Source organism: Colletotrichum spaethianum (assembly GCF_022836535.1).
Source record: "Colletotrichum spaethianum MAFF 239500 DNA, contig36, whole genome shotgun sequence".
NCBI lineage: Eukaryota > Fungi > Ascomycota > Sordariomycetes > Glomerellales > Glomerellaceae > Colletotrichum > Colletotrichum spaethianum.
This window is the reverse complement of record NW_026054806.1, coordinates 128,277-151,524: the sequence shown is the minus strand read 5'-3', so window position 1 is coordinate 151,524 and position 23,248 is coordinate 128,277. Positions and strand designations below refer to the sequence as shown.

General features: G+C 53.7%; 7 protein-coding genes across 7 annotated transcripts; 4 read left to right on the top strand and 3 right to left on the bottom strand.

Moving 5' to 3' along the window:
- Positions 1 to 3,949: 3,949 nt before the first annotated feature.
- Positions 3,950 to 4,589, bottom strand: ColSpa_10525 (clock-controlled protein 6; the record flags this gene model as incomplete). Its single annotated transcript, XM_049276737.1, has 3 exons — positions 3,950 to 4,139; positions 4,195 to 4,277; positions 4,434 to 4,589. 3 exons carry the CDS (start codon positions 4,587 to 4,589, stop codon positions 3,950 to 3,952), a joined length of 429 nt encoding a protein of 142 aa, XP_049132694.1.
- A 6,082-nt stretch (positions 4,590 to 10,671) lies between these two features.
- Positions 10,672 to 11,787, top strand: ColSpa_10524 (quinone oxidoreductase-like protein 2; the record flags this gene model as incomplete). The annotated part of the gene is made up of 3 exons (XM_049276736.1): positions 10,672 to 10,684; positions 10,740 to 11,101; positions 11,167 to 11,787. 3 exons carry the CDS (start codon positions 10,672 to 10,674, stop codon positions 11,785 to 11,787), a joined length of 996 nt encoding a protein of 331 aa, XP_049132693.1.
- A 1,316-nt stretch (positions 11,788 to 13,103) lies between these two features.
- Positions 13,104 to 13,875, top strand: ColSpa_10523 (uncharacterized protein; the record flags this gene model as incomplete). The annotated part of the gene is made up of 2 exons (XM_049276735.1): positions 13,104 to 13,205; positions 13,666 to 13,875. 2 exons carry the CDS (start codon positions 13,104 to 13,106, stop codon positions 13,873 to 13,875), a joined length of 312 nt encoding a protein of 103 aa, XP_049132692.1.
- Positions 13,876 to 14,612: 737 nt separating this feature from the next.
- ColSpa_10522 (hydrolase tropI) lies at positions 14,613 to 15,801 on the bottom strand (the record flags this gene model as incomplete). The annotated part of the gene is made up of 4 exons (XM_049276734.1): positions 14,613 to 14,707; positions 14,766 to 15,456; positions 15,521 to 15,570; positions 15,624 to 15,801. The coding sequence occupies 4 exons, from the start codon at positions 15,799 to 15,801 to the stop codon at positions 14,613 to 14,615; spliced, it is 1,014 nt and encodes a 337-aa protein (XP_049132691.1).
- Positions 15,802 to 16,320: 519 nt separating this feature from the next.
- ColSpa_10521 (replication factor A protein 2) lies at positions 16,321 to 18,317 on the top strand (the record flags this gene model as incomplete). Its single annotated transcript, XM_049276733.1, has 4 exons — positions 16,321 to 16,358; positions 16,419 to 16,673; positions 16,731 to 18,167; positions 18,221 to 18,317. 4 exons carry the CDS (start codon positions 16,321 to 16,323, stop codon positions 18,315 to 18,317), a joined length of 1,827 nt encoding a protein of 608 aa, XP_049132690.1.
- A 555-nt stretch (positions 18,318 to 18,872) lies between these two features.
- On the bottom strand, positions 18,873 to 20,451 carry ColSpa_10520 (COP9 signalosome complex subunit 3; the record flags this gene model as incomplete). The annotated part of the gene is made up of 3 exons (XM_049276732.1): positions 18,873 to 19,970; positions 20,033 to 20,242; positions 20,302 to 20,451. The coding sequence occupies 3 exons, from the start codon at positions 20,449 to 20,451 to the stop codon at positions 18,873 to 18,875; spliced, it is 1,458 nt and encodes a 485-aa protein (XP_049132689.1).
- A 1,161-nt stretch (positions 20,452 to 21,612) lies between these two features.
- ColSpa_10519 (dihydroorotase) lies at positions 21,613 to 23,224 on the top strand (the record flags this gene model as incomplete). Its single annotated transcript, XM_049276731.1, has 7 exons — positions 21,613 to 21,790; positions 21,816 to 22,032; positions 22,099 to 22,373; positions 22,425 to 22,473; positions 22,605 to 22,647; positions 22,708 to 22,734; positions 22,823 to 23,224. 7 exons carry the CDS (start codon positions 21,613 to 21,615, stop codon positions 23,222 to 23,224), a joined length of 1,191 nt encoding a protein of 396 aa, XP_049132688.1.
- Positions 23,225 to 23,248: the final 24 nt, after the last annotated feature.

Here is a 23,248-nt window from a genome sequence, read left to right as displayed (position 1 = left end):
TATGGATTTCACAAAGACACTACTACGACGGTCTTGGCCAAGTAAATACGCCAAGCTCGGCTCTCTTGATTGATCGGACGGCGGGAAGTTTAGAGGTTGAAACGGAGATTGGCATGCGAGACATGGATACCGGTGTAGCTGCTGACGTGCCTCTTACGGACTGTTGGGTACGGTTCTGGGGATGAGGAGGCTTCCCCGCATTCCGTTGACCCGGGGTAAAGGGGACTGACCGTCATTGCCGACCACCCCGAACCTCGCCCGCCCAATTTAGCGTCTGTCGACCGATACTGAAGGCGTCTTTATTGATTCCACTCTTTGGATTGGAGGTAGGCAAGTCTAACATGTCAGTCGCTTCTCTAAGTTGACAGGCCGTGTTTTCAGTGCGATGTTGAATGAGAATACTTCCCGGAAGTTGATACAATGCAACAAAAAGTTTCTATCGATTCTTTTGAAATAATGAGACTCGTGAACTTCCGAAAATCGCACCATATTCCTCATGTTCTTGATTACCGACTTTTGGGCCCAAGATGTCACGGAGAGCCGTCGATCCAGCCATAACTTTTAGGAAGGATCTACGGGGTAGAGTCGGCATTGCTTCAATTCATCTTTCCACAATCGCGGTCCCCACAACGGCTCCCCGCAAGACCCATTCTTCCCGCAGGTCCCTCGCCGACGGTGTGTTAGCGAGGCAGGGCGTGATGGCATCATTGGCCCGAAGAATCTCTCGACCTCTAGCGACCCAAGTTCTTCGGACACGGCTATGATGGGTTTAGTGAATGCACTCGAGTCTTTTATGTTTTGTCAGGAAGACAATGGCGATAGCCCGATGCCCCGGGTGATGTCTCATGCTGCTGGCAGTCTAAGTCGGGAATGAAGAATACCCGACGACTACCTAGGAGCATCGGATACAGCTACGGGCGCCGATTTTCTCTTTCAATAACACCGTAGTCGAATCGAATTGCCTTTCCTTTGCAGAACTGTTGCAATGGGAATCAAGCGGGTCCTTGCAAAGAACCCCATAGTCTCTCGCCGGCTTCTCGCCGAGCTGATTGCGCGCCAAGGTAGACAGACGCAAGGGAAAGACAGAGATTAAGAAGGTCAACAAGAAACATAGCTCTACGCAAGGGACGTTGAAGGGAACGGTTCACCGGCACATGGCGCGCAGCGTCCGGCAGCGCCAGCGGCCGACACGGCCGATATTCCCACCCGTCCTTCTCCTACGCAGGGTGCCCGAGTCTAGACATGGTCGAGAAAAACCGCTCAAGACACACGGAACGAGACCGACAGCTTGCCAGATTGCTTGCCTGCCTGTGCCTGCATGCCCAGGGAAGACCCCTGGCCGCACGGGTTCATCTGACAACTCCCTTCCAACACTGTCCCCTTCCGGATCTCTCGCACCCCGGATGACAATTTGTGGGCTCTTGACATTCGTGGAAATCCAATTAATGGCGATCGTCGTGGCGAAGCCCGGAGGAGCTGTTAATCTCGCTTGGGTCCATCTCATGCACCAGGCCTTGCTATAGGGGTTTGTTGCATAGTCAACTCGTTTGCAAGCATATTGCTGTATCCGCGATGGAGGCGAGCGAGGGTGGGTGTGGATTTTGAGACAAGGTACCTCGTTGAACGGGAATCTCACTTCATCTCCGGATTCCTTCATTCTTTAGGATCGATGGACGACTTTGGTTGTCTGTCAGACTCAAGTTTCTTCAATCCACATTCCTCATACTGCCGAAAACAACCGGTTCGTTCGGTTGCATTGCCAGTCAGCCACGTGTAGGGAGAAGAAGAAGAAGAGAAAGAAGAAGGTCTAGCCCGAAGACTGCTCAGCAGCGGGCGATCCACTCATCCGCCCATTCCAGTTCGACCCAATCCGACGCGACCCCGTCACGCTGCTGCAGCGTACCTAGTGTACGCCGGCCCAAGCGCCGCGCAAGACGCAGGTACAGCGCATGATCGCCGGGGGAACAAATAAAAGGGGACCCGTACTGTAAACATTGGACAGTTCCCATGAAAAACTGGGCACCGCAGCACACCCCCTCCCCCCCCTTTCAGGAGCCAGTAAACAAAACAACCTTAATCAAGGGATGCAACGGCATCTTAGGTAACTAACTCTCACGCTCACGCTCAGCCCGTCCCTAAAACGGGCGGTCAACGGGGGGCTGAAAGGCGCAGACAAGACCGATGCAACTGCAGTTTTCGGGGCCGCCCGCTTGTCAGCTGAGCTCATGTCTCTTCCCTGGTCCATCCCAAGCATCCAAAGGCAAGCAACTGGCATGACGCGTCCGTCTTCCCCCCACAAGAACCTCCAAGAAGCATCCAAGACATGCTCCAAGAATGCACTTGTATTACACACGAGAAATGCGGCATGGCAGCGGCGCAAAAAAAGGCTGGACTGCGCCCCCAAAGATCCAACCATACGGGCTCTGGAAGAACGGCGCCCAGCGCAAGCGAAATGAAGCCGCAGAACACCCCTCTCTCTCACCGCAGTCCCCCGTATCCGTAAACCTCGTGTCCGTCCATCTTGCAGGCCCCCGCGCTCTGGGCTGGACCGTTAACCCATTCCTCTGACCTGGGGACTTTGTTTTGGTGCACCCTTCAACAGTGAACGACGATGGACGGTGCCTGCGCCAACGGATTTCGACGAACTCGTCCGGGGGGGGGGGGGGGGACTTGCAGAGACGACGGTACGCACGCCGAGTGACGCAGATGGCGTCCTTGCTCAAACGGCCCGTCGTAAAAAGCCTCGCGCGCGAGACGCCAATGTCTCGGGCCCTCGACGTTGGTGGAAACGGGAGGATTGGGAAACTTTTGCAAGTCTGAGCGGGGGTCTAAATCAAGAAACATTGTTTCTCCAGTAGCTTCAGTAGAAGGCTTCGGTGAGGATCTTGACAGGCGTCGCCTGTGACGGCGGACTCGTAGCCACGGCTGTCTTTGCAACCTGTGCTCGTGGTGGTGCCCTCGGGGGAGGCCGCGGGCCCCTCCACTGGCATCGCAAGACTACGATGTCGGCCAGATGGAGCAGGAAGCTGACGTCACAACTGCAGGGAAACTGGCTGGACAATGAGCACTTGCATATTGAGTAGCGGGCCAGGTTCATCGCCAGAACATCTGTAGTGTTCACACACGCCGGGTACAATGGTTCGAGCGCCGGACCAAAACTGGCCTCTCGGCATTGTTCCCGTATTCGAGCATCTCTACGGAAAAGACATTGGTGGTGGACAAGAGACCATAAAACATCCAGCGAAATTTTCTGTAGAGCTTGGTCCTAAGATGCTCGCCCGCAGCCGCGCAGAAGATATCAACATGGACAGGATATAGACAAAGGGAGATGAAGTATTGGTCGGCGGTGGGCAGGCGAGCACTAGAGCAAGAAAACACGCTTCTTTCGGGAGAAGAATATAAGTGAATTTGGGGCTTGGCGTCAATAGATGACCTGCCGCGAGAGGGAAAAGAGACAGCAGAGTGGCCTATCGTGATCGCATTATATTCCCATAAAGCCTCCCGAAAAAAAAAAGGGTATATACCGCACACACACGGAGATAATCCTCATGGGCGATCGACGGAATACCGGAGCCAAGAACCGTTTGTGGGGGGTTTGTAAAGCAGGTACAAGAAAGTTGCAGTATTGACAGGTTTGTGTAAGCTGCATTGGTTTGGCCGTGCCTCGAGAGACATTCCATGGCACCCATGCAGGCAATAAAATGTACCGGGTATTCTTCCGTGGGCGCGTCGTTTCCGCTCCGTCATTTTGGTCCTCCCAAGCTCTGTCCAAGGAGAGACTCCTCCCAAAAACTCCCGTCCGTAAACAAAACCCATCCACCGGGTTGGTTGGATGTTTCAGAAACGCGCTCCAGTCATAATGTGTCGTAGGCTCCCACGAATGAAGATGTTATCGTACGTCCAAGATCGTAGGGGGAGACATGGATGGCGAGACGTGGAGGTGATTGATTTAGAGGACGAAAGCGGCGAGGCCGAGGACACCGGCCAGGCCGGCGCCGGAGAGGGCAGCGGCCTTGCCAGCACCAGCGGTAGGGACCGAGACGGGCTTGGTGGGGGTGATGGATCCGGTGCCGACAATGGAGGTCTTGCTGACAGCGGGGGTGGCGACGGGGATGGTGGCGTTCTTGGTGGGGAGAGCGCTATCAAAGTGGTTAGTTACCGATCTCTCGCGAAGCGGTGGAAGACAAATCGAACCAGTTGTCGCACTTGACCACGGAGGAGGTGATGACGGGCTTGGTGACGGTGCAGGGGCAGTCAGTGATGGTCAGGGTGGTGGCCTGCAAGGTGTTAGCTCGTCGTCGTCAACCAGTGGGAGTTCCGAAGACGGGTGTCCGGGCTGTTTCCAGATCTCGGGAGCGTGAACGCGGTTGCTTGTTCCGCGGCCCCCCGTGACTCTTCAAACCCCCTTCGTCCGTCTTCCGGGATCGACATACCGAGGTGATGGTGTAGGTCTTGTCAGCGTGGGTGATGACAGTGGGACCAGGGCACCAGGTGGTGTAGGCAGAGACGACCTCAGTGACGTAGGTGACGTTCTTGTGGGCCATGGCGCCGGAGGCGGCGAGGACAAGGGCAGCAGCGGAGAACTTCATTTTGACGGTTTGGAGGAGAGGGTTTTTGGTATTAAGACTCGGAAGAGTAGTGGTTGTGAGTTGAGGATTAGTTGGTTTGGGTTAACGAATGAAAGCGACTAAAAAGTCTGGGTCGGTAGTGAATGAGTGAGTGTGGGTGAGGAGAGAAAAAGGGAACAGCAGATGGGACGGCCTGGAGGAAATGGATTTATATACAGAGATGGACGCAACACGACATGGGGACTAGGGTGGTGGTCTCTACCTTAGTGTCGAGGGTGGGCGTGCTACCTTGCCTTGTGGTAAGGTAATGGGATGGGATGGATGCGACGGTTCAGGGACGGTACCTTTGCCCGGCCATGATGGGTGGAGCACCGCATCTCCTGGGCCTGGAGATGAGAAGAGGAGCCGGACCGGGAGGGCGAAGAGAGCACACGCCGCCTCTCCCCTGTGCCCCTGGTCCTATACTAAGATAGGCGCTATCCATGGCTGAACAGGGGGGCCCGATTTTCTCTTCTCTTTTGCTTTTCACGAACCAGCTTATTTTACTTTGGACCACTTAGAAGCAAGGCATCCGAGCGAGGTGTGCTGCCCGTGGGGAGTGAACACGAAAGTCCATTGTGGATGTGCTGTGTGGACGGACGGAAAGGGGGTGGACCACGTCTCCTTCTCGGCTTCTCTTCGCTAGTGGCTTTGGCAGTTGGGAATTGGCTTAGGATGGACTCGGCGAACTACACTAGGCGATTGGCACCCCTTGGCTGAGCGAGCGGGAAACGGGATGTAGGAGTGGGTGATGTGGTTGTGTGTGTGTGTGTGTGGTTGTGTGTGTGTGTGTCTGGATGCGTGGTTGTGCAGAGAACGAGAAAAGCAAAAGAGAAGTCGGATGGGCTGGCTGGAAAGCTGAACTAACATAGAGGAGGTACGTACCTTACTTAGAATGACCAACCAAGTCGGGGTGGGTACAGGATGGGACCAGGGGGGGGGGGTGGATGCGCGTGTAAGATATGCACAGAAAGGGGAGAGGTCCTTGGAGAGTGAGGATTGAGGTGTAAGAATCGTTTAACCGTCAGCCCCACTCGGACTAGATCAACCACTCAGAGTTGAATGCTGCTGGGCACAACAGCATACCTAGGTAGAGAGCAGCGCTGCGGAGTGACTAACTACCTAGCAAGCGCTTGCCTCGTCTGATCGCTCGTTGACCGTCTAGGCTTTGTTTTCTGTCCGCCGTTCGAGAACACCCTCTCCAGCAGCTCCCTGCGTGGAATTCGGTGCACGTTTGCAGCTGCGAACCGTTGGATTTTCCCAAATCTGCAAGGACTTCGGACGACCGAGATGAGATGACTCGAGCCCACCGAAAGAAACAGACGTAAGGTAGGCTTGAGTAGTTTCGGTGGGTCGTCCAACCAGCTGTCCGTCCATGACAAGAGCTGCCAATGCATGCACACGTACGCAACACTCCTTCTGGCACGCTGGATGGTCCAATACCACTATCCACCTGATTCTGGGCATATATGCCTGCTCCAAGGCGGGGTTTAGTTTCTTGACGCGCAGCCGTGATCCGAGATTCCAGACCGCTCTCCGTCATCCACCTTTGCCATTCGTATCTTTTGATTAAACTGCAAGACGCTCTGTCAGAGTCTGTATTGCTCTTCATGGCAGGCGACGAATGGACGCGCCGACTCGCCGAGAGATGTGCCATCGTCAAGATGACTGCAGCAGCACTCACTCACTGCCTCTTTGCCGCCGCCGCCATTGATGCTGACGGCTGACTGGCCTGCGTCATAAGCAGCGTGCACTTCAGGAACCAAACCAGACACTAATGCAGGTACCACGCAGCGTTGTAATCGCCGAATTCAGCGTAAAAGGCGGACATCGGCTGGAAAACGCGTGCTATTCCAACCCGCGGGCTTACCTGAAGGTGACAAGAATAAAGACGCCGAGACCATGAGTGGCCAGTAACAGGTCTCCGGTAGAGACCATGAGTGGCGGCTGAAAGGACCATATCGAAAGCCATGGCTTGCGTCGTGATCCTAATGTAGATATAGGCTCGAGGCTGCCGTGAGCCCAGCGGACGCCGGTGGCCAGGTTTATGATCCAGTTGGCTAGGCTCATGCAGCACTGGCAAGCCATCACCGCCGTGATCTCTGCCCGTTCGCGTGGTGTGAAACCCGTCCATGGGACTATCGGCTCTAGGCCACGCTACGCCTACTAGGTAGCAGGGCTGCTGCTCGTCGTTTCTTCTCTCCTCCGCTAGAAGGTCTTGCTGTGCACGGAGAAAGACGAGGGGTGAACAGCTGCAATTAATGTTGTCATTGGGTTTTGCAGGAGTTGGTGGGCGAGCTCGGGACGAAGAGGGGAAAGGGAGATCAAACTGGAGATGCTGTGGGGCGAGGGCAGACTCGGTCTAAGGCGGCGACAGGGTAATCTCGATGGAAATTGAACTTGCAAGAGTTGTGATTGGCCATGTGGCGGGCGCGCTGGTGTAGAGGTTGCCCAGTCGGGAATGAGAACAATGGCCGCTATTAGACGGGAAAAAGAGTACGGGCTTGGGCCTGGCGCGTGTTGGCCCTCGCAGCCAACGAAGAGGAAGAATATGCCGCAGCCGAGTCAGGGTCAGGGGCTCAACCTGACCTCCAGGTTGGACACTATTGTAGTTTACATGTGTTCTCTGCCAATTTCCCGACTTCCCACAATGGCTCCCGCATTTCCAGTCAGGCTTCGTATCATTCTTGTCGAGTCAATGATAGTTGCGTCCACTATCAGCCAGACGCACTTCCCCATGCTAAGGAATCCGCCGTTTTCTGCGAGATTTGTTCGCGAAGCGTTTGGCTGCTCCGTTGAGTCACGAGAAATGGTTCACCAATAGCAGCCCGTGACATGTCGAAGACGATTGGCGGGAGTACCATGATTCCCTATGGAAGAGACCCAGTGCTGGCAAAGGCTACTAGACGAGTCGTTCCAGGTGAAGGGTTCGAATTTAGACATGGTCCGTCCGAGAACCACGCGGTTAGATGCAAACACTAGACGATGGCCAAAGGGTCAAACATTGGACGGACGGCCTCGGATCTGCCCTGAAGCAAGGAGAAACGTCAGGTCTGAGAGGTTCCTTATCCCCCCACCCTGGCCAGCGGACCAGGGCAGCATCGACCACAGGGTTCCTCCAGGTTTGGTGCACATGTCAGAGTCTCATCGACGCAGGGGAGTAGTCGAACGGTCCCCCGAAGCCCCCGGGGCCCCGGCACCCTCCGTCGTCACAGCTTCACACTTCCCTGTCATCGACGACAACTCGACGACAGCCCGCTGGGTCCCCATTCTATTCTCGAATTCAGGTATCCCGCCGTTTGAGTTGACGTCCTTGCGTCCAGCGGAGACGAGAGGCGGAGACCGCAATATGTTTATCGCTCGGAGCAAATCAACGTTGATCATCGGGAATCGTCTGCCATCGTATCGAGATCCGGTGCCACGTTATAAAGTGCTAAGTAAACAGCGGGCAGCCTGTCCACGGGCCCCGAACGACGTCAACAGTCAACACAACCTCGACGTCGACGTCCGACAAGACATTGCGCAGGACCTTCTGCTCTGCACTACCCACGTTAGACTCTGAAGGTGTACCCTCCTCCCTTTACGACAGTGGCTGCTTCTGTGCGGCCTCACCACGTCCGTCTCGTATCCGCCACCTCCCGGTAACGAGGTAACTGATTTTAGAAAAAGCTTTTGACATCTCATAGCATTACAGCCATCCCGTTGTCGACCGCAGCATCCGGCGAAGCCACGAAGACAAGGCGCAGCTAAGGCGCTCACCATTGGCGATGCTTCGGTTGACTGCGCTCTTGGAATCGACACATGCCCGGTCCGACCGGTTGTCTTGGGGCTCTTGAGAGGCGGCAGCTCCGCGATTAGTTCCCTCATAGAACTCGACCGGAACTCGAAGCTCCCTCCCTCAACACATTGGAGCGAACTCGGTTCTTCCGGATGTGCGAGCCTTGAAGCGCCAACGACCAATTGGGCACTTTCGCCATTGACGGTCCAGAATACCGCAGCGGGTCGCTTGCCCTGGTCACCTGCAGTGGTGTACAATGCGGTGGTGTGATGGCCTGTGCGACAATAATCGAAATGGCTTGGCCACTCCGGGGTGTCGCATCGCACCAGCTGGCCATCATCCAATTTCCACATAAACACAGACCCTTAGCATCTCAGTTGGGACTATTGACCAATCGTCATCTTTCCACACCCTCCCCCCCCCCCTCCTCCTCCTCCTCTTCCTCCTCCTCTTCCTCCTTCTTCCTCCTTCTTCTCCGCCTCAACCATCAACTTGCATTTGGTCTAGAACGAGGCGAGGTGGGTTTGTGCCTGCAGCTCACGCAGCTTACTTTGCAGCTTCCTTCTATGTACTTTGAGACCTTTAGAGGTCAACTATTTCCGAGTCAGCTCGTCGACCAAGAATAAGACGCGAAGGAGCCTGCGGTCTTCGCGTCATCCTGTTTTGACTTTGGCTTTTATTTTATTTTTGACACATTGTGTATTACCATTTCCTTATTTCTTCCCGCGGCCAATCTCGTATCCATTCATTTAGGCCCGCGAATGGTATCCCATCTCCGAGATGATGCTGCCTCACCAACCTATCCGAGATTGCCCTCATCGCCCTCCCCATAGGCTATCTCTTGTCATGATCTGACAACCTGTTGTGGCGGGCTCAGGTTTTCTTATGTGACAGCCCAGTTTGTGGATGCTTTGTTCAGCCAAGAGTCCTCGTCTGGGGTAATCGACAGTCACATCGGCTTTCGGCCCCAAGGCCCGGTCACACACGTTGGGCCTCGATCATGCGCTGTGGAATTCTGCGATTGACATCCTGGCCCCTGCTTATGCCGCCTCACGGTTATTGAGGTCGGGAACGAGACGCACCCAATCGGATTAGTACTAATTCGCCTGACATATCGTTATATTCTTGAAAGGGTTCGCAGGATTCTTTGGTGCCAGGCCAATGGGACTCGACGAAACAGGCGTTCTACGCGACTGCTTCGAGCCTCGAAGCCCTCCATGGCGGCTTTGCGACAGGACTCTCAGAGACTTCTACAGCCGAACTATGTTCTCTAGCTATTTGTACTCTGGCGAAAGCATGCAGATGAGTAAATATCCGAAGATCGAATATTGCCTATCCTTTCGTGGTCCGCGAGGTTTGCATTCATATACCGACCTGGAACAGGGTTACCTCTTATTAAGTGTTGACTTGGGAACTCTGGATCATGTCAAACAAGTAGTTGTCTTCAGCGAGAACGTTGCTTTGGCCGAAGAGTACATAGTGGACTGTGCCGGCGCTGGATCGCAACGTGTATTTCGAAGAACAGTTCATATAGAAACAAGTCGACGACCAGCATTGCATGGCATCGCCGTACTACAGCAGCATGGGCAGCCCTGCCTATGATTTGCGAACAACAATCAACCTCAATATTGTCAGTGTTCGACCCTTCATTTCATAAATGAGGCTCGCGACTGCGCAAGTAGCTGGCTTGGGTCCCTTCAGGCTGCAGACTTTGGTAATAACGACAGACGTCAGCGTGAGTCGAGCCGAGTCCTGTGGCTTGCTGCTGTGATCACTAGCGCGTGCCATTGCTCCTTTCCCTTTGCTCTGCAGTCCTAATGATACTACTCAAACGAGAAGAATAACGGGGGCGCCTCAAAAAAGCGAAGTATCGGAGGGACCTGAGCCCAACACGGCCCATTGTCATTTGTCCCGGCCGGAACGACCAAATGGAGACACTCCAGACCATGTCCAAAGAAGTGGATGCTGGGTTGTTGAACCCCGGCCAAGTCCAATCATAGGGCTGATAGCGATGGATCAGGTCGTTTTAGATCGGAGGGGCCGGTTGCGGTGTGGACGGAGGCGGCACGGAAATATCGGAGTCGGTCACGGAGGGATACGGCGGCGTACCGAATGGATTAGTCAGTGGATCCGGATGCACGTCATTGAGGGGAACTACACGGGAGCCTCGGTGAGATGACAACAGCTTGACGACAAGCGAGAATTTATAACTTCTCAAAAAGCAGCGTTGCAACTGCACATTCTCGAGATTTGAGGATTCTCCATCTTAAGAAAATGGCTTCCACAATGAGAGCAATTGGTATGTCGCATCTGCATCGGGGACCCTGACTGCCATTGGCTGACAAATACGATAGACATTAAGGATGGTAAGGGGCCCAAGGAGAATCTCTTCATCAACGAGGAGACGCCTAAGCCGACGGCGGGCAACGGCGAGGCTCTGATCAAGATCAAGGCTTTCGGCATCAACCGCATGGACCAGATCCAGCGCCTTGGCATGTACCCGCTCCCGCCCCAGGCGCCCAAGACCCTGGGAGTCGAGTTCAGCGGAACGATCGAGTCGTTCGGCGGCGGCGACCACGGGGACTTCAAGGTCGGGGACGAGGTTTTCGGTCTCGCGTACGGCGGCGCATACGCCGAGTTCATCGCCGTCAACAGCAAGATGCTGCTGCACAAGCCAGATTTCCTGTCATGGGAGCAGGCTGCTGGTATCCCGGAGGTGAGCATCGCTTTTTTCGTACCTCTCCGTTCTCGTAAAGAACTTGACGACTGACAATACAATAGACCTGGATCACGGCAACGCAGGCACTCTTCCTTGTGGGCGAGTTCTCCAAGGGCAAGTCCGTCCTTTGGCACGCCGGCGCCTCGGGCGTCTCCATTGCAGGCATCCAGCTGGCCAAGGACGCCGGCGCGTCCGCCATCTACGCGACTGCTGGATCCAAAGAGAAGTGCGACTTCGTCGTCAACGAGATTGGTGCCACCGCGGCCTTCAACTACAAGGAGGAGGACTGGGCCGAGAAGGTCAAGGAGGCGACAGGCGGCAAGGGCGTCGACGTGATTGTCGACTTCGTCGGCGGCGGCTACTTCCAGAAGAACCTCGACGTTGCGGCGCGGGACGCGCGGGTCGTGCTGCTGGGCTTGTTGGGCGGGCCCAACATCGAGGGGGCCAACATCGGCCCGCTGCTGTACAAGAGGATCAGACTCGAGGGCAGCACGTTGCGGAGCAGGGATGTCGAGTACCAGGGTAAGCTGAGGGATCGGTTGGAGGAGTACGTGCCGCACTTTAAGACGGGTAAGCTCAAGGTCGTCATTGATACGGTGCTGCCGTGGGAGAAGATCCAAGAGGCTCATGGGCTATTGGAGGCGAACAAGAACTCGGGCAAGATTATTTGTACCATCTCCTAAGAGATTAAGGGGCCGGGTGATTAATTGAATCTGTCGTACTTGTTTAGACTGGTGGTTTGAACGTGATTGGGCTCAGTTCCTGCCAGCAAGACATCCATTGGGACGAGGCTTTGGATCGAGGTATCTCAAAATTCCAATGAAGCGACCCTCGTCCAGTCCCGCTACTGATGGCTCAATTAGATCATCGCATTTCGAACGGGGCATTCACCAAGCGCCTTGCCCTAAGGAGAGGGAATACCCTGCTTCGGTCCACATCGGAATCTTGAAGGCACAAAGTGGTATGTCTGTGTTACGTATACTAACAGACGAAGTAAGAGTTTGAGAGAATACTTGCGGGTCTGTGTGATTATAGGTAGACGCGTGATGTCTCAATCTCGGTAGCCTGCTAACCTTTTGCTGCCGTGAAAAGCTATGGGTCATTCCAGTACGTGGCAAGGAGCATCTCTTGATTCCCCCGCGGCTCACGCTTTGGCGGCATCATGATGCATTTTCGTTTCTATGGGCTCACATTTGAGCTCCAATGCCCCTCTTTAATCCCATATCAGCGATTTGTCCAATTGTGGCAGTGTTGTAGAACAATCTAACGACGGCGAGATGTTGTTGCGCCAGGAAGAGCAATTGAACAGTAGTCCAAATACGATCAGCGCTATCTTTGTGGTGCCGTATTTGTAAGGGAGATCGATGGTAAAGAAGGCTATGGGATGTACCGACGAATGCTCGTTCCGTCAAGTACTAAATGAGAGGCAATGACCTGGCTTGGGCACCCTCTATTCTTGCCCTTTCTTCGGTCTCCTCTTAGCACATGAGTGCTTGTGGATGTATGTGTTTGCGGTCATTGTGGGAGTCTCATAATGTTGACTTTCTGGCATATTGTAATAGGGGTCTTATGCCTCTCGAGGTTCACCGCCGCCAATCCGTTAGAGGAAGCTCCTCCATGCTCTGTGAGTGTGAATTTTCGCGCACCCTCTCTAGGGAAGCCATTGCTTTTTTGTGTTGTATGCTCTTGTTAATGGCGAACGCAGACGACATGTCTAAGCCATGCACTGAGCCAACCTGCGTACTCTAACCAAACACAAGCATAACTTTGTGCCAACGAAGGCCTCAACGACTTCGTAAAAGGTTGCGTGTTGCTAGAATGCAGCGTTACGGACTCCTTGGGTAAGACCACCTTCGCCTTAGTTATCTCTCCTCAGGTTTAGAGAACATGGTCTGACTGACGGCGCTTGATGCCTGTAGCATTCGTTAACCTCGCAAGAACGGCATGTGGGTTGCCCATGCAAGACTACCGTAGCGAGGCGCGCGTGACTAGCCTCTCCATGTTCGTGCTTGCCGCGTTGTTCCTCGCATGCCGAGTTGTGGGCAAGGCTATGAGACTCGCAAAATGGGGCGCTGACGACAGCTTGGTAGTCCTTGGGTTTGTAAGTCCGCAACATCACCCGGACTGGTTTCTGGTCCCTCAAGACATTGACAACTAATTCCGGCCAGGCCGGCTTGACCGCGTTCGTGGTTTTGATTTAGTGTAATAAGTAATGACGGTGAGCGCTTATGTCATGAGAGATGCTAGCTAACACCTTGCTACAGTGATCCTTTAAGGCCTCGGTCTCGACATATGGGCTTTGCATGATTATCAGATTACAAACCGTCTTAAAGTTAGTAACAGCCCAAAAATCTCTTATAAGAACAGTAGCTAATATTGCCTAGTACCTCATAATGGTCCAAATCCTCTACATCTTCACACTTTCGATCATCAAAGCCTAAATCCTAGCGTTCTTCCGCATATTTCCCGACAGTAAATTCAGGATCATTGCCTGGTTTCCATTGCCATACAATCTCCTCGTAGGCCTCATCTTAATCGTGCTTACCTTCGCTCAAAGGCAGCCAACCTGGCTCATCTGGGAGGGCTGGCGTGACAAGGAGCCCCGCGGTGTCGTCCTCGACCTGAACAAGATGGGTATTGTGCACAGCAGTATGAACATCGCGCTCGAAGTTTGGATGCTTCTCCTTCCCCTGACCCAGCTTTACAAGTTGAATCTGAAGATGAAGAAGAAGCTTGGCGTGATTGCTATGTTCAGTATGGGTATATTGTAAGTGTTTCCGACCGCGAGTGGAATATTGTGCGATGAGAGACTTGAAAAGCAACAGCCTCACGGTCGTTAGCATTGTTCGGATTCGTAGCATGGTGTATTTTGCAACAACAGAGAATCCGACACATATGTGCAAATTGCCGTGGTTAGTGTACGGTGCTATTTGACTGATCCTCGTTCATTTGTAGCTGATGCCCATGGGACACTCATTTGGTCGGCCATCGAGCTTTCCACAAGAATTGTGGTGGCCTGTATGCCCAACGCATGGCACCTTTTGCAAGAGACCAAATAGTGATTGAAAAACGCTTCGACTGGCCTTCAAGACAAGACATATAACGGAAATATTGAATCTTCACGAATATTCGAAGACCGATCATTTCAAGTGCGCATCGTCGTCAACTCTCCAGGCGCGAGTTCGGCGCCGAAATATGAGAGTGGATATAGCTCTACTACGGCGTTTACATTTGATCGCAGGAACTCGAGTTCCATAGGCAATATAGAGGCGTGTTTGTAGCAGTTGGACAGGCTTGCAAATGTATGGTTGTATATTGGGTCACTACTAAGAAGAAAAGGGAGCATGCATACGGGAGAAGTTTCGTAGCATTGATATAATAATACCCCTTGAACTGTAACAGGGGTCCATCCAGAGAACTGTGATCATCGTAGATCGCGGGTTGGATTTTCACACCAAAAGCAAAGGCTGTTTCATAACACATACGCAAGTCATCTCTCGCCGTCATCCTAGTGGTCCTTGATCCATTTTAGCATTTGCTCGTATGCGGTGCTCTGAGCATCCTTGATTGATCCATCTTGATATTCACCAACAACAGCGAAGCCTACGCAACTGTTAGCAAAATCGACACATCTTTATTAGTTTAGAAACAACAGCCTTACCGTGCGGAACGCCAGGGTAGACTTGGACCTCGTGTTCCAAGTTTGCCTTCGACATGACGTCCTCCCCATACTTTCTGACCTCCTCAGGGAAGAGGGGATCGTTCTCGACGCATACGAGAGATATGGGTACTTTGACACCGGTGAAGTCGTCGGGAACAACAGAAGCGCCGTGTGCTATCGCGCCGACCTTGATGAAGGGACCAGTCTTGACTTCGCCAGCTTCGGCGTCAGCAGGCTCCTGTCCTCCAGTTGCAACCTTCTTATCGGAGCCCAGGTGCAGAATGTAACGTCCTCCGATGCAGTAGCCGACAGCATAGATGCCATCGCCGTTTTTCACCGCGTCGCCAAACTTCTCCTTAGCGCCCTCGATGACTTTGTATAAGATCGGCAGAACCTTCTCCTCGGTGTGTCGTGCCAACCACATGTCGATCTGGAAGCTCTTCGCCGTCTCGACAATCTTCATCTTGAAAGTGTCCAGGAACGATCCGGTGTCCTCGCTGTTGTCGATCGTAGAAGAGTTGGGAGCGGGGTCGCCGTTAAAGAGGTCGGGCATGACGACCACGAAGCCCTCGCTGGCGAACTTGTCGGCCTGAAGTTGGTTGTTTACCGACTTCAGACCTGTGCCTCCTGTCAAGAGGAGTAAAAGTCTGGCTGGGGCATGAGGGTAGTCGGCGGGTTTCGAGATGTATGTCTGTGCTAGGTCAGTATGTGATCGAGGCCCTGGCGGTTGCGAAGAAAATAGGAGTTCCCCTTACTTCAACATCGTTAATCTTGATGATCTCGCCGGTCGAGGACTGACCGGCCGCTAAAGCAAGTCAATATCGCGCAAATCGTCGGAGGCTTCCCAAGACCACTCACGAGCTGGTCGGTCCGACACGCAATGTTCGCTGTGCTCTCCAGCGCCTCCCATAGTCGTGGTAGGGCTGGTCGATTGCGCCGGCGTGTCGGCAGCGGAGGTGTTTTCGGTTACGGGCTCAGTGACGCTCTCAGGAGCGTCGCTCTCGGGAGTTTTCGTCGCAACGTCGAGCTGCGTCATCTTTGGCGGGTGGGGTATGGGTAGCTGTGCAGAGCACTGTGATGCAGGGCAAAGAGCTACGGAAGATGGGACACTGGGGGAGTAGTTGCAAGACGTGGCAGCGATGTCGAGTGTAAACTGAGGAATGCAACCGACACTGCCAAACTAGCTACTTGTCTCCCTTGGCGCAGCCTTTGGATCGGGTCTGTCCTGAGTACGTGTACATAGCTTGGAACATTGCCAGGGATGACGTCTCAGCTTAATGCTTGTAGCTGCCCCGCGAGCAGTTGCCTGTTGTCAGTACGTACCGGACCCCTTCCTCCTCCACACTTAGGTACCTATCTACCTAGACAGACACGACACGGACCCCTCACTGACCAGCTTACCTAAGAGCCCCTCCATTCTTAATTGATCGGAACGCGGTCGACGCGTCTTTGCCATCTCGCATCTCGCGCAAGAACTTCCAGCGACCCTCTGAATCCCACCCAACTTCAGCCGACAGACTTGCACCAGATAACTACGCTTTCGTCTGATTCCAAGATGGATGTTGAATCAAAGATTACGAAAGGTGCCTTGGAGTGAGTACATTTCTCAAGTCTGCCATTCTATCGTCTCGTACTAATTTCTGCGTCGTGCAGCGCCATCTTCAACGACCCCGAAGGTGCCAACGCGAAATTCCCGGTCCCCGTTCTTCAGTGCCTGCAGATCAAGCCCTTGGCTGCACAAGCAGGAGGTGGCGCCGAGAGATACCGTATCGTGTTGAGCGATGTCAACAACTACGTCCAGTGCATGCTCGCCACACAAGTGAACCATGTCGTCCACGACAACAAGCTGGTCAGAAACTGCATCGTGCGGATCACTCAGTACCAGGCAAACTCTGTCAAGGGAAAGAAGTGCGTGCTATTGATTTCCTATACGAACCACCAGAACATGACCTAACCATGTTTCAGCATCTTGATCATCCTTGGCCTCGAGGTCATTGAACAGTATGGCACACCAGACAAGATTGGCGAGCCCCAAGCCTTCGAAGCAAAGCCTCCCCCCGCGGCAGCGAACACAACCATCGGCGGACAGAACTTTTACGGTGTTAAGCAAGAAGAGACGAAGCCCAAGCCTCAACAATCGATACCCTCTCGCTCTGCTGGAGGAGCGACCGGTCAACACGGAAGCAACAACATCTACCCCATCGAAGCCCTCTCCCCCTACGCTCACAAGTGGACCATCAAGGCTCGTGTCACACAAAAGTCGGACATTCGGACGTGGCACAAGCCCAGTGGCGAGGGCAAGCTCTTCAGTGTGAACCTGCTTGATGAGAGTGGCGAGATCAAGGCAACCGGCTTCAACGAGCAGGTGGACCAGTACTACGATCTGCTCCAGGAGGGAGGCGTCTACTACATCTCCAGCCCCTGCAAGGTCCAACTGGCCAAGAAGCAGTTCACAAACCTCCCCAACGACTACGAGCTCACCTTCGAGCGCGATACCATGATCGAGAAGGCTGAGGATCAGAGTAATGTGCCTCAGGTGCGGTTCAACTTCTGCAACATCCAAGAGCTCCAGGAGGTTGAGAAGGATGCGACCGTGGATATCATTGGTGTTCTCAAGGATGTTGATGAGGTCTCCCAAATCGTCTCTAAATCGACTGGCAAGCCTTATGAGAAGCGTGAGCTCACCCTGGTGGATGATACGAATTACTCTGTTCGCGTCACCATCTGGGGCAAGAGCGCCACTAACTTTGACGCCAAGCCCGAGTCTGTGGTGGCTTTCAAGGGTACCAAGGTATCAGACTTCGGTGGCCGCAGTCTCAGTCTGCTTTCCTCGGGCACGATGTCCATTGACCCCGATATTCCTGATGCCCACCGCTTGAAGGGCTGGTACGATTCATCTGGCCGCAACGACACCTTCAGCAGCCACAACAACATGGCTAGCATGGGCAATGCTACTGGTCGGAAGGACCAGGACAAGTCCATTCTCCAGGTCAAGGAAGAAAACCTCGGCATGGAGCAACAGGATTACTTCAACCTCAAGGCTACCATTGTCTACATCAAACAGGACAACTTTGCCTACCCTGCGTGTATGAACGAGGGGTGCAACAAGAAGGTCACTGACATGGGCGACGGTACATGGCGTTGCGAGAAGTGCGATGTTTCCCATCCCAAGCCTGAGTACCGTTACATCATGTCCGTCAACGTGTGCGATCACACCAACCAGCTGTGGCTCAGCTGCTTCGATGATGTTGGCCGCGTCGTTATGGGTATGACGGCTGATGAGCTTATGGCCCTGCGTGAGGAGGACGATACGAAGATGGCCCAGGCCTTTGAGGAGGCGAACTGCCGCAAGCTGAACTTCCGATGCCGTGCCAAGATGGACACCTTCGGCGAGTCTCAGAGGTATGCCGCTTATTTCCAGTTTCCAAGGTTTCGTAATGCTGACTTCTTCCCAGGGTACGCTACCAAGTCATGAGCGCGAGCCCGATTGACTACAAGGCCGAGGGAGCCAAGCTCGCTGAGCTCATCAAGCAGTTTGGCATCAGTTCGTAGAGCACTGATGTTAACGTGTAGTATACGGAAGGGGAACCATATCACAGGGGCGAAAATCACATCTCTACGTGAAGAATGAACAGAGAAGGGATGGGCAAGGTGGATAGAATTTGATGAGCTACGAGGTAAGAGACCGGTGGTCACACAAATGTCAAAATAAAGTTATTTGCGCGGGAAAAGTAGTAATGGCAGATGAGAATACCATTTTGCTTTGTTCTTCTCTAGTTTCCGAGTCTACAAACCCGACCTCGTCCTCTGTAATGCTAATGATGGAGGAAGTGCCTCATGTCGGTAAACAAAGCGATTTCCCTGCTGAACCTGATCTCGTAACGCCGGCCTGATGCCACCACCTGTCTCATAATGGTAGTCTCTCGAACCCATGTCGAGCGCGACCCTTGTGGCATTACAATATCTGCCTCTTCTCTCGTAGAGATCCACCTCACTTCTTGTTTCTTCGTTACTTCGTGAAAATACGGCACAGAGACGTCGGGAATATCGACATCTCGTCTTTGACAGGACTGTCGAGATTAGTTGGGCCCATTCTGCATGATTCTTTCAGTCTTGCCGAAGACCAGACATGAGATCCTCATCCTCGATAGATGCATCGAAGCCAAGCTCGACGTTCTGGGATTGGCCTCCATCCTTGTCCTGGCGCTTCTGCTCACGAAGTACATGCTTGGCGTAGTCCTTGGAGGCTGCCAGGCGAGCGTCGCTCGCTTCAGTGAGCTTGTTAAGCGTCTTGATGCGCGTGTCATCCTTGATCTTCTTCTGGTACTCGGTGTACTCAATCTCCTTGTCGCTTGGGAGGAAGGTAAGACACTTGATGCCATCGGGACTGACCTCCAGTGATCCCTGGAGCATTCCGATGTTGACCATCTCCTGTAGAAGCCCCTCGACCTCGCCATCGGTCTCGAGGTTCTGTGCTGTCTCGGCGCAAAGCGTCTGCTGACGGATCTCCGGGATGCTAATCTTGTGATACACATCGGCGAGGCCAAGTATCTGCCATTTCTGGTACGCCATAACGACTTCTTTCATAAGCGTAGTCGTCTGGTCGGTCACCCACGTCTCAGCCCCTTTTTCAATCTCGGTCTTGAGCTGTTCTACGTTGGTGGTCGAGAACTGGGCCGCTACATCCGCGTAGGGCTTCGAGAGGGTTGCGTATGATTTTTGGGCACTTGGGCTGATGTGGGATGGTAGTGTCGGTGTCTGGCCAAGGGCCAAAAGGCCGGTAAGGATCCACCGCTTGTGAGAGTCGGTCATCAGCTTGCTCACGGACGACTCTCTTGACGGCCAAGTGACAATTCTCTGGTATGCATTGTGTGCATTCGTCCATTTCTGCTTGGCCGTAAAGATCATAGCGGTGATGTACTCGTGCTCCATCACACCTTCGCGGGTCAAGAAATCCGTCAGTTGTGTGGATGGGCTGATGTAGGCAGCTGGTGAAGCCGTCAGGTCGCAGAGATACTGTGAACGAGCCTGATCCTTCATGCCTGGAAGAAACATCCAGGGCTTCTCGATAAGTGGCAGAATCTGGTCCCAATTTGTCGTTTCGTAAGCTAGCTTGACCACTGCAAGGTGGAGGCTCGTGAGCATGGCGGAATCTGGGTCAAGTCGTCTCAAGGCGGCAACGACGATCTCGATCGACTGGCGAGCCTGTCGCAGAGGTGAACACTGTTAGTATAACGACGTGTTCCAGGTCGAAATGTTTATCTTACTGGGAAGAGCTTGCACTCGACGACATCCTTGACCAAATCGTAAAAGACTTCACCGACGTAGCGTATCTGTCGAGCGTCATATGACAACAAGAACCGGGCAACATGCTCGCGAAAGGCGTCGACTGATATCGGAAAGGAAGCCTCGTCAATGTGCTTGAGCGTGTTCAGGATCGCGAGGTGCGAGATCGAGTGTTTGGCGGGGTTGACGATCTGTAGAACCCCAGTTAGCAATGCCAAATGGCCAACAGTAAGGGACGGCGGCGACGGACCTCTAGCAGTTGGGGGGCGTTGGTCGCAATCGCAGGTGCCTGGTCCTTGAAAAGACGAGTGATCTTCGTGATATGGTTCTTGATGGTCTTGTCATAGACCTCGTCGGTCGCATAGCTCTCGTGGTCGAAGTAGAGGAGTACCTCTTCCATCTTGCCGGCAATCAGTGCACCTAGCCGAAGCAATGGAGATGTTGGGTGGATGCGGCGAGCTTGCGCTCCGACGGATCTAAGGGCGAAGGACGCAGAAACCCGAACAAGCGGCTTAGACTTGGGATTGCCAAGATCGACGAGAGGGAAGAGGGGGCACGGGGTGGTTTGCTCGAGAGAAAGTCGGAGATTCGCAAATCCAGGGCGCAGTTCAGGATGATTGTAGGCAGCCTCAGTACGAAGCTCAAGTCGCCAGTGGGAGAGGTACCCACGAAGGACGTGCCATTGCTCCATTCTGGTAGTGGGGTTTAATGGTCCGTGCACTATGGTCAATGTGTTTCGACCCGCCTAATCCTCGGCTGAATATCTTTGGCCTTTGGAAAGGAGACGTGAAGGCGGGTGTAGCCCCACCTGTTGATGGCAGTGGGGCTCTACCCCTCCAAGCCAATGATAGAAAGCCAGGTGCAAGCTCTCGCCCTCTATTCTTCGTATCATCCTGCGTGTTCCTTTGGGGTCTCTATTCCTCTCTTTCGTCAATCGTGACATTGTAATAATATGCAAAGAATAAAGAGATTCAGCAACAATGCTATCAGTTGAGACGATAGAAAGACTAACAAGGACGGGACAGCAACTGACAATGACTGACAGACACCATATTGGGTAGCTCAGAGATAATGAAAGCAACAGTGAAGAGATCAGAATTGTGTATCTGTACTAACACAATGCACCGCCTGCCATGCACATTCGCACGAGACTCTTTATTCGCTCACTTTTGATGGACCAGTACTTGGGAGAACTAGCACCATCACCATGAACATATTGTAAAGAGTTTGGGGGTGAAACCTCGAAGTGATATGCTTCTCGCTTTGTCTATTGGTTTTCCAAAGAAGTTGGGGAACCTGGTCCGTTACCCCGCCCCCACCATGGATAGTCGAAAAACATTTTGAGATAGGGACTCAGACTCATTCTACCATCGCGACAACTGACCCCAACTATCGAGCGAAACTCTGCTGTACGTCAACCCTGGCCCCAAAAGCTGTAGGATATTGAGTTGTCTCTCAATTTGCCAGTTCGGTGTATTCTAATAGTGGAAATAGAACCTTTATTTCTCTACTTCGAATTCCATCAACGTTCCATCAGACTCGCCGTCAACCACTATCTATAATGCCTCTCCCTGACACCGTCGAGCTGCCCGCTGGCTTCGACGCCCACGTCCACTTGCGTGATGGTGACATGTGCAAGGTTTGTCGACGTGCAACCTTCAAAGCAGATCCCGAACACACCAACCAACTGATTGTCCCAGATCGTCGCCCCGACTGTCCGCCAGGGTGGAGTGAACCAGGTAAGTCGCATCAACGTAGACATAGCACGTTTATTGCTAACACATCCGCTGGCCTTGATCATGCCCAATCTTGCACCCACCCCCGTGACTACTGTAAAGATGGCCCTGGACTACTCCGCGCGCATCAAGCAGGCCGTGGGCAAGGACGAGGTCGACCTGCTCATGACCCTCTACCTCCACCCGGACGTCACCCCCGAGACCATCAGAGAGGCAAAGAAGGCCGGCGTTGCCGCCGTGAAGAGGTTTGGGAGCCTTTATTACCACCAAGTGCTGCCCTACTTCAATTCACTTCTCTAACCAGTGCTCAGTTACCCCGCTGGCGTCACCACCAACAGCTCTGCCGGCGTCGTGGACTACGACGCTTTCCATGAGGTCTTCAAGACCATGGAGGAGGTTGACCTTATCCTGTGCCTTCACGGCGAGTGCCCGTCCCACGCCGGCAGCGACATCACAACTCTCAATGCCGAGTCCAAGGTGAGCAGACGGATCCGAATTGTGTTCTGGACATCCTTGTTGACAACTCTACTCCAGTTCCTCCCTACGCTCAAGGCCCTCCATGCCAAGTACCCCAAGCTTAGGATCAGTAAGCTAGACTCACTACGGCACTTGGGCAGGACATGGCTAATCTTTCTAGTTCTCGAGCACTGCACAACCGCCGAGGCTGTTGAGGCTGTTAAGTCATGGTGAGTCCAGAGAGCTGGAATGGGTATGAGCTTGAACTAACAACACTCAAGCGGCCCCAACGTCTCCGGCACGATTACCTGGTACGTTTCTTGAACCAAGGCTCAAGAAAGACATCAAGCTTATTGTGCAGCCACCATCTCTTCATCACCATTGACGATGTCGTCGGTGACGCGGTATGACCGAACAGACCCCTATTACCCGTACTTTCTGAGACTAATACGGACGCCACACAGCTGAACTTCTGCAAGCCCGTTGCCAAGGTAAGATCATCCAACCTTCTGAAGAGCACCCCCACCTCCCCTCGTTGTACTCGTCCCATCAGGCCACGAAACTAAACACCCACAACAGCTCCCCGCCGACCGTAAAGCCCTCCTCAACGCCGTCGCCCATAGCAACGGCAAGTTCTTCCTCGGCACCGATTCGGCCCCGCATCCCATCACCTCCAAGACGGGTCCTTCCAAGGCCGCCGCTGGCGTCTTTACGCAGCCCTACGCCGTGCAGTACCTCCTTGCGGCCCTCGACGAGGCCGTCGCCCGGGGCGAGCTCCGAGACGAGGACATCACCCAGGAAGGCCTCGAGGGCTTCGTCAGCGGCTACGGCCGCAAGTTCTACGGCACCGAGGACGTCCGTAAGGAGCGCATCCGCCTCACGCGCGGTGGCGCCGTCGTCAACCAGACGTTCGAGGGCGCGGGCATCCAGGTTGTGCCGTTCCGTGCGGGCAAGGAGACTTGGAGCCTGGAGTGGCTATAGGTGACTCGATGGAGGAAGCTCCAC